The 16,205-nt window shown below is 32.2% G+C and overlaps 1 protein-coding gene across 1 annotated transcript in view; it reads right to left on the reverse strand.

Moving 5' to 3' along the window:
* Window positions 1–16,205, reverse strand: part of LOC141537969 (uncharacterized) — a 209,264-nt gene that overhangs the window by 35,540 nt on the left and 157,519 nt on the right. The window contains exon 8 of the mRNA XM_074259195.1: window positions 11,895–12,201. Within this exon, the coding sequence (XP_074115296.1) occupies window positions 11,895–12,201 (307 nt within the window). The remainder of the gene's footprint in view (window positions 1–11,894; window positions 12,202–16,205) is intronic.

The raw sequence follows: 16,205 nt of genomic DNA on the forward strand, positions 1-16,205 counted from the left end.
TGGAATAAAATCTAAAAAAAAGAGTAAAATGAAAAAAAAGGTAATTTTTTGTGTCACTCGTTTTCCCTGGAGAAATACGAATGTCAAAAGCACTCAGAGTATTTTTTAGTGAATGGAAAACGCATTTTGCTTGCAGTTAAAGTGAAAAGCCAACTGCTCAGCGGTACTAGGCGTTGAGTGAAAATGGACGAAAGTAAATCAGAGGGCAAAGTGAGAATAAAAAAAGGAAAAATATATAAAAAAGCATTAAATAAAATAACAAAAAAAAAAAGATAACGGAGATGTGGAGCGTAGAAAGTAGTACAAAGAGCGAAGATGGAATGAAGAAAAAAGTTATTGTGAAACGTACCTACGGGAAGCTTCTTAGTTCTTATCGGTGGTGAAGGTCTGAAGGCACCAGGAGGGTAACATTATACAAAGGGAAGACTCGCGGCTCCAAAGTGAAAAAAAAAGGGACGGAAAGTTTAAAATGAAAATTGACGTGCTCCTCGGAAATATGCGGAGAAAAAAATAAGTCGAGAGATCTCGACACCTGGCCTCCGTAATAAGCTCCTCCGTCGCCATCCCTAAGAGCTAGAGTCGCGCCTAAGCGAATTAAAAGTATGAGAGCGCTCCTTAGTACTATGGACCAACACCCAGTAAGGGAGTAAAAGTAAAAAGTTCACCTATACCCTCTGCCGAGCCTTCGTCTATTAAACTTTTCACTTTTTTTAACCTTTGTTCTTCCTTCTTAACTCTTCTCCCTCAAAACTAACTTAATTAATTTCATTCTAGCTCATAAAAGCCTCTCACCTTGTATCGGGGATTTTAATTAATTTATAAATGCTAATTAACAAATATATAAGGGATTAATTATCTAAATTTCGGATAATGTGAACTCTGGTAATTTCGTTATTGCTAGAGCTGTTATTATTACCCACTCAATATTGCATGCTTTAGGCGCGGGCGCGAAGGGATGCTCTATTATCGTCTCAAATAGACATATTAAATCGTCATATTGTACATAGTAATAAAAAAAAAAAAAAAAACCATTATTGAACACATCAAAAATTTGTTTCAATCGATTAATAGCTATTTTTACACAAAAAGTGGTTTTAATGGCTTAAAATTTTTATGGAAGGACAAACACGATAACTTTCAGAAAAATAAATTTTTTAGATAAATTTATTTTTTAATCTCTTCATCTGCCTAATGGAAAGTTGCATATTGAAAATTGCAGCTTAATGTTGTTTTGTTTAATTATAATTGAATTTTTTTCGGCTGGCAATTGGAGAAATTTTCTGTCCTTTGAGCAGCCGTATAGAAAAATTTATCAGTAAATATAGCTTTTAGAAGAAAAAAAACTTCATAAAAGTCAATTTACAGCAAAATTTAGTAAATTTACCAAAAAAGTGAAAAACTTCAAAAATTCTTGGAAGTTTATTTTTGACATCAAATAACTTTTGAAAGAGTTGATTTATCAAAAAATTACAAGATAGCTTTTGTGTAGAGCTTTCAATTTTTTGCAAAAGTATGTTCAGGTTGTACTAGTAGGACAGTTCGTTAATGAGTTTCAAAACTCCGAAGTTTGAAAAGAAAATTTTTCGTGTTGATTTAATAGAAAATTGAAATTTCCAAAAATATTTTCGATGTATTTAAGAAAATTTCGGAAAAATAGTTGATCCAGACTACTTGAAGGTTTTTGAAATTTTCAAGCTCAAAACGCTGGAAAATTTAGCAATTAGTTGATTTTTAAGATCAAAAATCTTCAAATTGTTTCAGAGAGCGTATTATAATTTATAAACTGCGATATCTTTCGAAATAGTTCTATGATTTTGATCTTCTTGACGGAATTTGACGCAGTTTCTCACGCTTAAAAAGTGTAAACATGGTCTTGAGTCAATAAATTCAAAAGTTATCTCATAAAAAATGTAACAAAATGGTTTTATTGGCTTGCGCTGTATATTTTTGGGTATTTGTCAAGGGACAAACATGATAACTTTGGAAAAAATCAATTTTTCTACTAAATTGATTTTTTAATCTCTTCATCTGCCTTAAAGGAAGTTACGTATTCAAATTTGTAGCTTAATTTTGTTTTATGTAATTGTAATTAATATTTTTCGGCTGGTAGTTGGAAAAATTCAGTGCTTTGAGCAGTTGTATAGAGAAATTTATTTGTAAATGAAGTTTTAAAAGTCTTTAATTGGTCCATTTTTTTTATTAATCAAAAACATCGATTTTTGGAATACCTTTAAAACTTTTCGATTGACTTCAAATTTAAATAAGACCAAACATCTTAATCAATGATGAGTTCTAAGAGTCAAAATTCCTTTTTGAATTCTCAAAAATTCGCTATATTAAATAAAGTCTTCGAATTTCACGCGACTTTCCAAATTTTGATAATTTTGAATTCTAAAAATCAGAAAAGAAACAAGTTATCTAGAAAATGTCACGCTTTGTCTAAAAAAAAAGAGAATCTAGCCCTCCCGCTCTAGATGGGGGAACTTCCCCCTAGCAGTTACCTAGGAGTGTTGTCTGTTGGCGTCTTGTTCAATTGTAGCGATCTAAATTGCCCAAATTAGGCTACAAGGCGTATCTGAAATAGTTTGAACTCAGGTAGGAGCGAGGATTGTATTGTCTGAGGGTAACAGGCTCCATCTAATTGCAATATCGAACTACCCTTATAGTAAGCGTTTCCTATCTCAAAGCGAATGATTTAGCAATTATTGTTATTATTATTATTATTATTATTATTATTATTATTATTATTATTATTATTATATTCTCCTTGTTGTAAGTTATTATTCTGGAATATTGCGAGCTCCTCCTTCTATCGCTATCTCCCCCATTGTGAATGGTAAAATGACAAGAGTTTTTAAAATTTGTTAGCAATTTATATAATTCGTAAAAAAATTTTTCTCGCATGGAAAATTTTCAGACGGAGAGGATTCATATTCGCTTTCAATTCAAACGTTCATCCGGCTTCCAATTATTTCGCTTGAAAATTTTGCACTTTCATTCTCGCTATTTCCAGACAGTCCGACGTCTCTTATTTCGCGTATCCTTGTCAATTATCGCGTCGACATAAAATAAAGATGTCAAGCGTATAAAACAAGAATAAAAATGATAAAAAGTTTGAGAAATAAAATAACGAAAAAAAAAAAAAAAAAAAAAAGAAGTAATATTATGTCCATTTGTTGCGAGCATGGATGGGATTTTATTCCGTTTTATTGTACACGCTTCTATAACTATAACTATAACTGGTCCACTCTCGGTCTGGGCAAGAGAAAATCCCGGGAAGTGAGACGGAAAGATGGAAAATATAAAACATCATCATATCCAATGGAAATGGTCACTGTGAGATTGCTGAATCGAACGGGGAACTTGTCTATAACGCTCAAATAGAACCACGGTCTTGGACCCCTTCCACTTCGAACACAGACTCCGCATTTCTCGTAACGAACTTTCATCCCACCATTGAATTCACCCTCCGGCGACGCTTTATTAACCCCGAACGCCGAGAAATTCCCGGCTGGCTATGAAATTCAGAGAAACAACTCTTGTTTTTTAATCATTTTTTTTTTTGTTAGCAAGCCGTGCCTGCAAAGAGGATCCAAATTCACTTGTGTGGATTTTTACATTTGATGAAAAAAATAAACTCGGGTGAAATTCTCAATTTTGGCTGTATTGCATACTTTAAGTGGGTGCCATTTTTAAACTAATCCTTCGACTTGGCTCATCTTCGAATTCATCCAAAATAACAATCCAAAGAATAAGTATACTAAGTTTTATCAAAATAATTACAGAATTGTGGGTGGAATCACCCTCAAAAGACGCATTGTTTCACAGCACCTAAAATGGTTAAAAATGACCATCAACCTTATGAATCTTGCTAAAAATGATCATAAAATAAATTTCGTAGGTAAAATCAAACCTGTTGTCATCAGCTTTAAGGTAATTTTTTCAGAAATAAGCTATTTTTTATCAATCAAAAGTTATCTGCGTCAAAATTCATGAAATTACCGATTTTGACTATTTTTAAAACTGTAAGAAGACGCCATTTGTAAATTAACCCAGTGATTCTGTTTATCTTCGAACTCGTCTAAGGTGCTTGTCTTAGGAACTAGTATACCAAGTTTCATCAAGATCTAGCAAGAATTGTGGGTGGTATCACATCTACAAGTACCGTTGTGTTTTACAATGCCTAAAACTGATGCAAAATGACTATCAAGCTTCTGAAATTCGCTGAAAATGATTATAAAGTAAGAATTCCGCAAGTAAAATCAACTTTCATGTCATCAGCTTGAGCCCAATGTCTTCAAAAATGAGCTACCTGATCTCAATCAAAAGTTATCTGCGTCAAAATTCATGAAATTACCGATTTCAACTATTTTCAAAACTTTAAGTGGGCGGCATTTTTAAACTAACCCACTAATTTGAGTAATCTTCGCACTCATCAAAGGTAATCATCTGAAGAATAACTTTCATCAAGTTCCTTCAAGAATTGTAAGCGCTATCTTGACCCAGCAACCGCTTTATACAACAAACATCCATAAATTTTTGAACCAAATGGTATTTCCAAGTCTTACCCGCCAATTTTATAGATATTACAAAATTCTAAGTTAATTCTATCATAAGGACCAATGGAAGAACTGTTGTTGATGAACTACCAGCAAAACCGATACCTTACTCCATTAATGCTGACAAAAAAGCTCATATATACATTTGAGAGCCAATGGAATATATTCAGCGAAGTAGGAGATCGATAAATCGCGAACGTGAAAGGGCCACGCTTGAATGCACTTTTCAGAGGGCATAGCGGACAATGGAACGAGGCTCGAACGGCCTAGTACCATAGCTTGGAGTGTTCCATACTCCTGCAGCGGAGCGGACGGCGGGTGTATTTTATGCGAACGAATGGGATCGAACCGGCGATGCCATCTCTCATGCGACATACACACATTCAATGTTCCGTGTCCGTTTTATGTCCAGTTACTATATTTGCGAACACCAGCGACGCAGAAACGGTGGTGATGGTGGTAGTGATGGTGATGGTGCTGGTGCTGGTGCTGGTAGTAATTGTTCGGAGAGCATGAGCAGTAAGCCGTTTATAGAATGGCACCGGTGGATGTTGTTATTGCTGGTGTGTAGCGCATTCAGATTCAGATCTCTAATTAGCTGTATATCAAATGAACGCGTTGAATCGAGTGGTAGGTGCGAGACGATGCTGTGTGTGAGCATCCAATCGTTTACGTTAGATTGCTTCTCTCTCGTTTAAACCTACTCGATGATGCACTTTCGAAATGCCATTTGTGTGCTTTCTATTCTCATCCTACCGATTCCTGCACCCAATATATTTTATGTATATATCGAAGACATATATCACCATTTATAGCGTTCAGCTTCAATGAATTCGCCACTCATAACCAGATATTTTTACTCTGTGATTAACGAGCCTGTTTTTGGATTACCAACCAATGGATAATAAGCCTGGGATTTATTAATCCAGTTTTTTTCCTTTTTTTTGATAAAGTTTTTTTTGATTGGTTTATACTATTTTAATTAGTTTTATTTTTAACACGTAGAGGTGCGAGAAGAGAACGAAAACAGAAGAAGGAGCACAATAGCAGATAGCTACAGAAAGAGGAAGAACAACAGAACCAAAAACATCAACAACAACATTTAGATAAACAGTATAACAATCGTGAAAAGGAAAAACAATGGAAATTTTCTAGAGAAAATAATATTTTTCTAAGGATAATCTACATAATTAAAAGAATAAAGAAAATTTTGTCTCCAGGATAGTAATACAAGAAAATTTTCTTTTTTAACTAAGCTAAGAAAATGGAAGATTTTCAAAAATCGGGAAATTATTGTTTTTACCCCGTTTTGCAAAAATTGAGTTTTCATCAGATTTTTTAGAAATAACTTTTAAACGGCTTTACTGATCAATTCCCAAAACTAATCAGCTTCCAACATTAAAAAATCACGTTGATTGCTGCCAAGCTGGTCAAAATCGGTTGATTCGTTTGAGAGATATCGTGAACGAAAGAAAAACGAAAAAAGTGTTTTTTTTGGAATTATTCCAAAATTCTTAGTTTGATCAATTTAAACTTAAAGATTCTTTATGAGGCTGAAAAAACTGGGTCGATTTCCGCCAATTGCGTGGAAATTGGTTGATTCATTCAAAAGTTATTGAAAATTAAAAAAAAAAGTGTTCTATGAAACTTGTATCAGACTTTTGAGCTCGGAGAGCTTAAAATGACACCAAAATTATATTTTTGAGCTGGAAAAGCAATTTTGAGCGCTTGAGTATGAAATTAGTGGGAAGTTACAGGACTGGCCTGTAGGGTCAACTGTTTTCCAAATTTTTTTTCAGTAAAATTTAGTATCGTTGCAAAAATATTGATGATATTAAAGCTAGCTATCACTTGACAATTTTTTCAATTTTTTTTTAACAAATGAATTTGCTCCAAAAAATTGCATTTGTAGTTTTTAGAAATTTCTAGATCTCAATTTTTTTTATAAATTTTTTTTTTGCCATAATTTATTTGTTACAAAAATTTTTAAAATTATCAACTATTTGCTGAGTTAATTTTCATAAGATATTGAATTTAATTTGTACGATATCAAGGTTTCTTTTCATTTCTCACGAATAGTCGATTTATTATGATAAGTACTTAGGCTGCATTCGAAAAAGCTCTATTTCTATGTACATAATTAAGAAATGACCTTGTATCTTGTGAACTATTGACATTTTTGAAGATATAAGCTCATCCTGATGTTACACTCATCGAGACCTTTTATTTGAGTACCCACATCAATTTTTCATATATTTATATATTTTACATATATGTATATATGAAAAATATATCAAAATGCATGTGGGTACTCAAATGAAAGCTCTTGATGAGTGTAACATCAAAATGAGCTTATATCTTAAAAAAAGTCAATAGTTGAAAGAATACAATGCAATTTAACAAAATTTATTATTTAATAAAGCAAAATTTTATTTATTTATAGTTTACAAGTCACGGCAGTCGAATAGTGACTGCAAGGTTACTAGTAAGTCTTTAAATATATAAAAGTCTAATAAGTATAAAAAAACTAATTTATTTTTATAATTTTATCAAATTGATCATGAATTGTACATAATTACAGAATTTTCCGGTATTCGGATGAAAAGCATTTGGAAAATGACCGAATGGTAAAAAGAGGTTGAGGTTGAGGTCTAGGGAGCCGTAAGTAGTTGAGAAAAGAAAAAGTTGGTGTGATTAATTTATTTTTCTGATGGTAACTTGGCGAGAGTGGTGTAAAGTTTTAATTTAACGCTCACGCGGGGAAACTTTTCAAATTAGCGCCAAGCCAGTTAGCTCCGTTCTGATTCCAAGGATTTCCCCCTACTTTTTAATATCAAATAATTAATTGTAATAATTACGGGAATAACAATCAATCTCGAGTGTCAAGCATCCCATATTTGCTAATGTAGACAAACATGGGGCGCATCTGAGGGATTATTCGATCCGCCGAAAAATGTATACACTCGGGATTATTTTCGACAGCTGAGTACACTAGAAAATACATTTTCCGCGTGTAAACGAGCTTCAACAAGCTCCATCCTATAGATTATTTCATTGGTAACGCAATGAATTCTCCGCTAGCGCAAACAACTGTTGTTGTATTATCATTATTTTTGGTGTTATTCGACTCCAATCCATACCCTCAATTCTTTTCATCCTTTGCCGAGCTGAATTTTACGTAAATTGGTCGATGGTTAGTTAGTTATTCGTCATATGTAAAACCGGTTCAGCGCAAACGAACCAGCAAGACATTATCCACATCAATACAAACCGTAAATAAAGTTCGACATTGGTTGATTTATATCGAGACTTGTTCTCATTATTGTGGCGGAATTAACCTTACTCATTGTCTGAGTTTCCGTGATTTAGACGCTTGAATTATTAATACTGTTTTTTCATGGATACACTGAAAGAAAAACAATCTTGATTCAAGAAACTTTTTTTCTTCAAAATTTGAACTCTTGAAACTAGATATAGATATATTTCTTTCAAGAATTTTTGTCTCTTGGTTCAAGATAGGCAATAACATTGATTCAAGATGTTACCGACTTGTGTTAACAATGGCTTTTTTTTTTTGAGTCATTAATTTACTTATTTCCAAGAAATAATTTTTTTTCGGTATAACAATTAAAGGCTATTTAGTTTTTGAAATATACTTTGATGTATTATTTTAAGTTTTTTAAAGGATAATGTTATTTTGATTGAAAAACTAAATGTATCGATTGAAGATAACATAGCTCTTAAGCCAAGAAAATCTAAATCAAGACAAGAAATTCTTGAAGCAAAATAATCATTTGTCTTCCAAAATAAATTCTTAGATCAAGAAAATATCTCTTAAATCAACATAAATTTTCTATCAGTGTATTAATAATTCAAATGTGTCCAAATTCAACAAAAACAATGAAAAAATATTTTTTCTTTCAGAGTAAGAATTTTAATAAGCAAGTTACCTTACAAATACGTATTATAAAGGAATAATTAAGGTACTCGCGAGTAATGATGCCTAAGTGATAAAAATTTTATATTTAATAATTTAAAATCATTTTTATAATTTTTTGATAAATTTTTGCTCCTTTAATTTTTTTAAAAATTTATTCAAGCGGGAAAAAAAACGGTTGGCTGTATTAAATTGAAACTTCGTAGGGTTTTTGTGGGTATATTGAACAGTAAAACGCACACTTAACATTAGTGGTTTCCGCAGTATTTTTGATTGGGCGTTTGATTTTCCAAAAAACCACAAAAAGCCCATTTTTGGTTGCTTTTTCAAATTCATGTAAAGATTGAAAAAAAAATTTTTTTTCAAAAATCAATAGCCAATCCTTGTAGAGAATTTATTCAAGTTTTTAAAAACATCCTTAAAATTTCTGTGCAATTATTGGTTGCTGAGATATTGGTAATCAAAGACAAAATGATCTTTTTCCATTTAAACACCGATATCTCAGTGAGAAATGCTCGTATTGAGATTTTTAAAAAACCAAATTAAAGCTGAATAACTAAGCTATCCAGTTTATATAAAGGTTAAGTTAAAAAAAAATTTTTTACGTCCGTAGATTAAAAAAAAAAAAAAACCAAAAAAATTTCAAAAATTTTTTTCTTGGTGGTTTTCTTAAGATTACTCGAAAACAATTTTGAAAAAAAAAATTCCAAACTCAGAGCCAAAAACTAGACACTTAGAGCTACAATTTGCTTTTTTTTTTTTTTTTTTTTTTTGCTGTACAACCATTTTTGTATAATTTACAGCTTATTGAAAATCTCCCAAAAATTTGGATTTTTTTCTTGCTCTCTTAATTTTGGTGAGAAGTATAGTTGCTCAAAGGACAGAAAATTTCTTCAATTGCGAGCCGAAAAAATACTAAGCAACAATTTTCAATTTGTAATTTCTTGTAAGGCAGATGAAGAGATTAAAAAATCAATTGGGTTAAAAAATTTATTTTTCCAAAAGTTATCGTGTTTGTTTCTCAATTAAAATTAAAAAATCTACACAATAAGCCGTAAAAACAATTCTTTTTACAAATTGAACAAAAAATACTTCACTGAGACACAACTTATCCTAAATCGAGCTCAGTAATCTAATTTTCCAATTTCTAATACCAGAACTATGAAATATTAGTGATTAATGACGTGGCAAAGGGTCGACTGGTGGGATGCTCAAGGATAACGAGAGGTTTTTCATCCGGAAAAAAGCTCAGGTGCCAGGTGTGACTATGGTTAAAGTTGGATCGTTGGATTGGTTTTCAGAATGCTCCTAAGATTATCCCTCCTCAGGAACATTCAGCGTCCCGTCCTTCACCCTTACTCTCGTCCCTTTTCCCCGTCCTTCCCTTGTGCTAACTCTATCCCTAGCTATCCCTAGCTCCTATCTAGCCCCGACGGTGGTTCTCCGGCCTCATTTCATCCCGTCTGCGCTCCCACCCTATCTCAGTACCATGTACTATATACATCGACTATATATATTGACTCCCGCTCCATCTATTTCTTTTTATCATCCTCACCAAAGGTCACGTGCGCGTTTTACTCTTGCTTCCGCGCGCGTAAAAGACCTCTGAGACTTATACTGAATCACGATAAATCTCTCCAAGCCATTCCAATATAAATTCCACCCAGAAATCAATTTTTATAAACCCTGATAGAAAAAAATACGTGCTTTACTAATATTTTCTTTGCTCCAGTCATATTCGCTACTGCTCCAAACTAACTAGTTGAATTTTATGGTATAAGGATTTAAGGAATTTCATCATCTTGCTCTTACGGTTCATCAACATATTTTCCATCAACATCAGTCAGGTTTTTTTGCTTGACATTAGTAGATGAATTTTGCGCTTTTATTACGGCAAATTGTTCAGTTTTGACTTTTAGAATCCGTTTGTTGTTATGAGACTCGTCACTTTAATTATACATTGGGATATAATGAGTAGAAAGCTCTTGCGAATCATTGGAATACCAATAGGTCGTTAATTATTCGTTCGAACCTGGAAAGAAAGGGCACATGTGGCTCCCTATGAGAAATTTCTTTCACTCGAGTTGAACCAATTCATTTTTAAAGGGAAAATTTTATTAATTTTTAGGAAGACTTTGATGAACTACTGATAAATATTTTCAATAACTAGACAAAGATCACCTGCGAGGAGGTCTGACATTTCTGGAAATTATAACAAGGAGCTTCTTTTGCTTTAGTTGAGCCAATTAGCTTTTGAAGGGAGAATTTTATCAAATATTGTGGATACTTTGATGAATTTCTTGTAGAAGTTTACAATAACTAGCCGATGATAGGCCGGGAGGTGAAACATTTCGGAAGATTTTAATAAGGATCTCCGGTCGCTCTAGTTGAGTAAAATAGATTGTAGGATCTAACCTTTGACGAATTAAATTTAAAAAGAGATTAAAAATAAAAATCTGAAGATAATTAGCATGCAAGGCATCGATCGTTGAGATGGAAGAAATTATAATAAAAATAATTAAATACAAAAGTGTGTTTGACTCAAACGAATTGGCTGATAGTAACTCGTCTGTTATTTGGCAACGTTGTGGTTTTACTGGTTATATTTATACACTAGACAGTCTAACCGAGTTTAACCTTAATCTATAATGATTAGTCAAATAATAAAACATAAAAATGTTTGAATTTTTAAATACGCTGAAAAATAAAATCCATCACACAAAAAGCTGTAATCTGACGTACAAAAAAATGACTGACAATAATTTCACTGATTATACAATTATTATACATTACTATAATGATAATGATTATTATATTGAATATTAAGCTTGTAGACTTTTAAATGAATATTGTTATAATTGTAACGAAATTTAAATTAATAATGTATACAAAAAATTTTCCATTGTTAAAAAAAATTCCATTTAATTAATTTATTTACCGTAAGATAATTTGATACGAGTTATTTTGTAATAACGAATAATTATATCTCGTTAAAATTAATAAATAATAATTTTCCCGATAATTTATATTAATCAACCGTCAGTATACAATGAAAAATCTAAAAGCGTAGAGTTGGTATTGAGTGGATCGAATGATTTGAAGCACTTGCTTATGCACCGTCGCCAAAAATTTAGCCTTCATTTTTACGTACGGGAATCTAAAATTCAATATCATTTTAAAAGTAAATATCTTTGTACCGTCCGAGTAAATAATATATTTTCCTCAAAGAAATGTAACCTGGATCCTTAAGAAAGCTCATTTTTTTTTCCAACTTTATCTGGCCGAGGGTAGGACAATTCAAGGAAAAACACCCAGGTCCTACAAAGTTGTAAAAAAAAGCTTCCATTTATAAACCCTACCACAGCGTGATCAAAATAATAAGACTAAAAAAGACAAACCTTGTGCAGCTGAGTCTGTCCAGCAGGTTCACTAGCCAGTAGTTGCTTGAGGGCGGTGTGTCCATGGCCATTCTGGGTGGTAGGAGCTCCTGGTGTGCTCGGCGTGCTGGGGTTGCTGCCTGGGGTGTTGGGAGTGTGGGGCCCTGTTGTTGGACTGCTCGGACTGACACTTTCATTAACCTTGCTGCCAGCATGATGATTCTCGGTGTGCCGACGGAGACTCCGCGCATCGCAGTACGACTTTCCGCACCCTTCAGCTTTGCATTCAAACGGCTTTTTGTTTCTGTGTGTCAGCATGTGCCCGTTTCTGCAATCACACAGCACAAATTGTCCTTATCTTAGTGTGTGTGATAAAACATTTCTAATTATGACAATAACGGACACTTATAGCAAAGCTGGAGTCCGATGTGGAGCCTAAAGCTCTTCTGGGGTAATTATGATTGTGATTCAAATTCAAAAGAACGGCAATCAGTATCGAGAATCTATTAAAGAGAGGTAAACTGTTCCGGTATCTCCAGAGACATTTAAAAGCCTCGGGCGCAACAGTCTCATCTCAGATGGAACCAATACTACCCATCCCAATGCTGACGGTGAGATGGATCCGTTATCTCAGCGAATGTGCTTTTAACTCGCTCTTAGGGGAGCCCAAGAGGACTCTGGACCCGATTCAAGGGGTTAATAATAAATGTAACATCATGGGCGCCAAAGTATTTTTCCGGCGGGCTCATGCGTGTAAATTGGGTCAGAGAGCAACAAGTAGGCAGGGCTTCTGCTTCATCCCGTTGGCTTTATAAGAACCAAGTTACCTCGGTTATTGCATTAATTTCCCAGCAGAATTGCTAAGACGAGACCCTCTTCGTAATTTCGTTCGAGGATTAACTTGAGATACCAATGACAGTCCCCGTAATTATAGTGCTCTGATAATTTCCTTAACCGCTTCCGGATCTTTCGAGACATCTTTAGATGTTAAGAAAGATTGATAAGGGCAAAAAAAAAAGTAGTTTTCCTCCTAGAGTAAAAAATTCGAGCGAATATTGTTACAGTCAAAGTAAATATTCTCAATCCGAGGAAACTGGTATAGTCTTCACTAATAATGTTGCATGGAAAGAAATTTTTTTTTAAATTACTCTTCAATTCACTGCAATCGTGAAACAGTGCGGCCTTTTTATTTATTACAATTTTTGTGATAAAAATGACGAAAAAGTCATTTTTTTTTTTTTTTTTATGGTAGACTTCATAAAATTTACCAAAAATCTAATAAAATTAAAAAATAATTAATTATTTAGGTTGTGCCACCTCTTCCACGATTACTGTGAATTCAACGAGAATTTTTAAAGAAAATTTCTGCCATTGTGATAATCATTCGATTTTTTGTTCAATAACCAACTTTTTCACAAAAGTGAGCATTTTTTTTTCTCATTTTTAAATTTCACAAAAATTGAGTAGGACAAAGTTCCAAATATTGAATGACACTGAAGTTGACAGATATTAAAAATTTTTTTAGAATTTTGTAGCAATTAAATCATTGTAAAAAAAATTAAATTAAAATGTTTCACGTGTGAAAATTAATAAAAATCACAAGTGAAAATTTTCAGAAGCATTTTTTTATTGTAATTAATTGATTAAAAAAATTTTTTAAATTAACAGCTGACGGCTAACTTCAGTGTTATAATATTGACCGGTTTTTTTTTTTTTTAATCGCTAAAACTTTTTCAAAAATTGATCGATTGGAACCACATCAAATAAAAAATTTTTATTTTTTAATGAACTTTTCAGAAAAAAATACGAAAAAAATTTCAGAAGCACGGATCTATGAATTATTTCATTTTTATCGAAATAATTATTATTTTCTCAAAATCGGACGACTTTAATTTTTTTTTTTTTACTCAAAAAGAACCAACTAATTCTGAAAAAATTCGCGCTTGTTTCAAGATGTTCCGACAATCGCCTCTGATTTTTTTTTTTAATTAAAAAATTTTTTTTTCAAATTTGGCTTAGTTTATGTGACTTTATTGTTATAAAAAAAAAAAAAAAATTGTATGAAATTTTAATTAGAATAGTAAAATGCACTAATATTGTATAATTGAAAAAAATTATGAGCGATCTTTCAAAATTTAAATTTTGAACTGAAATTTTCAGAAACTTATTATTTTTTGTCTATAAAATTATACCATAACGAAAAAAAAATTTTTTTAAAAAATATCGATTTTTGATGATTTTTGAAATTAAAAAAAATTTGAAGCGACCTCTTAAAAAATTTTTTTGAACTATCTTTTGGAGAAGGCTCTTAAAACATCAAAAACTAACATTTTTTTACTCAAAACTATAAAAAAAAAATTTTCGGTTTTTTTTTTTGGGCTGTCCAAATGTGGATGCAGAAATTTTCATTTAAAGTATAATTAAAAATTGATAAATACCTACTGAATATGAAAAATTAAATCACTAAATTTTTTTGAATCAAATTTTTATGCTGTATTATAAATTTTACAAAAATTGAGTCGGGTAAGACTCCAAATATTGACCAGTTTAGATAAAGTGAACATAATTACATAATTTGTATATTTATCGGACAAATTTATCTGGTGAAAAAAAATTTTAAAAAAAAAATCGATTTTTGAAATTTAAAAAAATTTGGAGCGACTGATCAATCTTTGGTTTCTTTACTCTAGTCAATTTTTTATGGCAACTTTTTTTATGAAATTTATCCATCAAGCAATTTTCAATTGTTTCTATATTACCACTATTATTTATAAAATTTATTGCAAGCCTATCTAAGCTGTATTATACAATAAAAAGGAAAAATTGCTTTTTACAGTATAAAGTAACTATTCTCTTGAGAAATTAAGATTCTTAAATGTTGGAGATCGTTTAAAGGTAACAAGCAATTTTATGTCATGCCTCCAGATGCCCAAAGCCAATATCTATTTTAAAATGCCTAATTTTCGTATCAGACAACAATTTTACCGAAAATTTGATATGAACATATCAAAGCATAGAAATTATTTCACAGATAAATTATGTCACCAACACTATCGACAGAAGGTATGAGATCCGTTGATCCCCCGGAAAGTACATCCGAGGATAGCTCAGGGTAAATTCAAAGGTTGAGCTGGAAAAAAAAAAGAGTTTTATAGCTGATAGGACTTTCTCCAGCTAATCCGAGGCATTCCTACCATGGAAATGGGTTTAATTTGTAGAAGCTAAATTGCTCGACTTTTTAGCGCGGACGGATGATACAGAAGAGCATTAACCTCTTACAATTCCTTAGGAAGGCTTCAAAGGACAGAGTTTATTTTCCTCGGAGCTAATTAGCAAAGAGCTTTTTGATTTCTGAAGAAGGAACAATAGTAGATAGGTAGGTCATAAATCGGTACGCGGTATTGATCGATCGGCCACTGATAAAGTTTGTCCAGTAAGTGTATCGACATTGTTCCTGGATGCAGCATCAGCTGATGTGTTGTTAGAATGTCTTGCGAGATAGCTTTATACTCTTAAGTTGAGCAAAGGAAGTTAATAAAAAAGGAGGATTGAAATAAGAGAAATGCTGTCCAAGCAGGATAAACTGGAATTGTGAAAGCGTAGTGCACCCGGTGGACACAACCGGGTGGAAGGAGGATTTAGAGATTCGTCTTTGAAGAAAAATACTACATAGAGCTAACTCCAGCCACCGTCTATCGATTTTCCTTTATTCCCTTTTCCTATTCGCTCAAGAATTGAATCCTCTGTTGAGCCACGGTCTCTTGCATTTGCCACCTGCTGTTTCCTCTTTGGCTTATCCTTCCCCTTTCGTCTGCCCTCTCAATCATATCACGGTCAACTTGTCAAACTTTAATAAAATTATTTATACAATTAAAATGATAAAGAAAATTTTGTTTCCGGCGTATTTATATGATAAAATTAGTTTTTTTAAATTAAATTTGGCTTATTTTGGAATTTTAAATAATTTGTTGGTTCTATAAATTTGTTCCGTTGCATTTATCCATCAAATTGTTCTTAATTGATCCTGTGATAGCACTATTATTTTTAAAATTTATTTAAAAAGTACCTACACGGAAAAAAACAAGATGACACTGGATATCATCCTAGATTATACTGAGTGAAAATTTTTTTTAGATAGTAACTAGTATAATCCAGATTATAATGAGTATAATCCAGATATCACGCAGTATAATCTGGATTACAATGAGTATAATCCAGACTATAATGAGTATAATCCAGATATCACGCATTATAATCTGGGATTACAGTGAGTATAATCTAGATTTTTATAGTTACTATCTAAAATTTTTTTCATTACAGATATCACTGAGT

The sequence above is a fragment of the Cotesia typhae genome, unplaced genomic scaffold, assembly GCF_013202065.1.
Source record: "Cotesia typhae breed Kobodo isofemale line unplaced genomic scaffold, CoteBio_Ctyphae contig_20, whole genome shotgun sequence".
NCBI lineage: Eukaryota > Metazoa > Arthropoda > Insecta > Hymenoptera > Braconidae > Cotesia > Cotesia typhae.